Source organism: Emiliania huxleyi, assembly GCF_000372725.1.
Source record: "Emiliania huxleyi CCMP1516 unplaced genomic scaffold EMIHUscaffold_807, whole genome shotgun sequence".
Taxonomy (NCBI): domain Eukaryota; phylum Haptophyta; order Isochrysidales; family Noelaerhabdaceae; genus Emiliania; species Emiliania huxleyi.
The window spans coordinates 1-1,837 of NW_005195964.1; the positions used below are offsets into that span (position 1 = coordinate 1).

Genomic DNA, 1,837 nt, shown 5'->3' on the forward strand with positions numbered 1-1,837 from the left:
CAAAGCCCCGCCCCCGCCCGAGCCGGCGCGCCGCCAGACACCGCACCGCCGGCCGCCAACCAGACCCCGCGCGCCGCGCCGGGCGCCGCGGACGCCCCCCCCCCCGCGCGCCCCCAGCCCCCGCCGCCGCCCGCCGCCAAACCGCGGGAGGGCCTTGCGGCAAGCAGGCCGCTCCCGAGCAGCATGGAGGGCGCCGGCAGCGCGTCGGGCCGCGGCGCGTGCCGGCGGCCCGCGTGCGGGGCCGCGTGCGCGGCGCCCAGATCGGAGCTCGGCGTCTCGCTCTCCGCAGCCGCAGCTGCGACTGGCTGAGCGCCGGCTCGGGCGGCGCCGGGGCTTTCGAGCGTGGCGAGGAGCGCGGAGACGGAGGAACGACAGAGCTCCGCCTGGGAGAGCTGGCGCTCGGAGAGCGCGCCCGCGTCGACCAGGATGCTCATCAGCGCCTGCGCCGAGCGCAGCTCGCCCTCGGCCGCTGCCGGCTCGATCGAGCGCTGAACGGAGCCCCAGAGGCGCCACGCGCGGCCAAAGAGCTCGGCCGGGTCCGACGTGCCCGCGAGCTGGAGCAGCTCGCCAAAGGACGTCATCGGCACGCCCAAACAACACGCCCAACAGAGAATTTTACTAGCGGGAGCATTTTACAACAAAACTCCCTCGCACAAGCTCTTGGTGTCCAGTCCGAGCCTGGCTGTTCTTCACCTTTCTACCTACCTACCTACAGAGAAAGAAACTGTCTTATTCACAGGGCAGCTGTGATCTGTGATCTGTGAGGGTCCGCCCGCAGGCGCATTTTGTATACCGAGGCGGTGCCCGGTGCCGAACCTGTCGGACCTTAAGACAGCGTTGTAGATCCCTGGGCGAGGGTGGTGGAGAGGTTAGGCTGAATAAGGTTTGTTTGTTTGCCTCTCGCACCCCGTCTCATCTCCTCCCTGTTTTCTCTACAGCATTTCCTCTATTTTCCCGGCGGTCTCAGCCCTACTCGAGTACCTGGCCATTCTAGATTATAGAATGGCATCCTTACATCTAGAATGGCGTCTCGCGCGCGCTCACCCGGCCGTCTCGCAGCCCCAGCGGCCGGGGGGCGCTTGCCGGGGTTGGGGCTGGTCACACACAGGCGCCACTTTAACGCGACGAGCCAGAGGAGTCACACAGGAGAGCCCCCCACATTCATGCCACATTTTCAGCAGCAGACGGGCCGCGGTGAGGGCCCATTCTGTATCGAAGAATGGGGTCCGCCGCCGTCCCCCACGGCCTTCTCACGCCCCCAGCGGCAGCGTGCCGCTCGGCCAGACTGGTGGGGCTCGCGCACAAGCCCCAGTTCAACACAGAGAGCCCAACAGTCCGCAAATGAGAGTCCTCCCCCCGCCCCCAAACCAGAGCAGACGCCGGGGGGTGCGCCACGTATGGCAAAAGCAAACGCACGACGGCCGCCGGCGGCCGTTGAGCGCTGCCGCCGTTCGAGCCTTGGATGTCAGTCCGTCGCCGCCTGTGGCGAGGGCAGTGGAGGTGTGAGATTTGTGCTCGCAAGTGGTGGGCGGGCGAAAGGGTCGGGCGGCGAAAGAGAGCAGACAGCAGACAGCGCGAAATGCGGACTACTCGTGTCACATCTACTCCTCGTGTCACCTAGTCATGGTCGTCGCTTCCCTGGCCGGTCTCCGAGTCCTGCTCCTCGCCCGAGTCCTCGTCCAAGTTCGAGTAGTCTTCCTCCTCTTCGTCCTCTTCGTCGATCTCGTCGAGCCGGCTCCTGGCCCGACGCCCGTGACGCTGGGGCCGACTTGCTACGCGCGCTGCGACCCGGACCGCCACCTCTGCTGCCGCCTGTGCTACCCGTAGTCCTTGCCGG

The 1,837-nt window shown here is 67.3% G+C and overlaps 1 protein-coding gene across 1 annotated transcript; it reads right to left on the reverse strand.

Annotated features, from left to right (window-relative positions):
* Positions 1 to 46: 46 nt before the first annotated feature.
* Positions 47 to 581, reverse strand: EMIHUDRAFT_121176 (hypothetical protein; the record flags this gene model as incomplete). Its single annotated transcript, XM_005759210.1, has 1 exon — positions 47 to 581. A coding segment is annotated over one exon (535 nt), but the record flags the coding sequence as incomplete, so codon positions are not given.
* Positions 582 to 1,837: the final 1,256 nt, after the last annotated feature.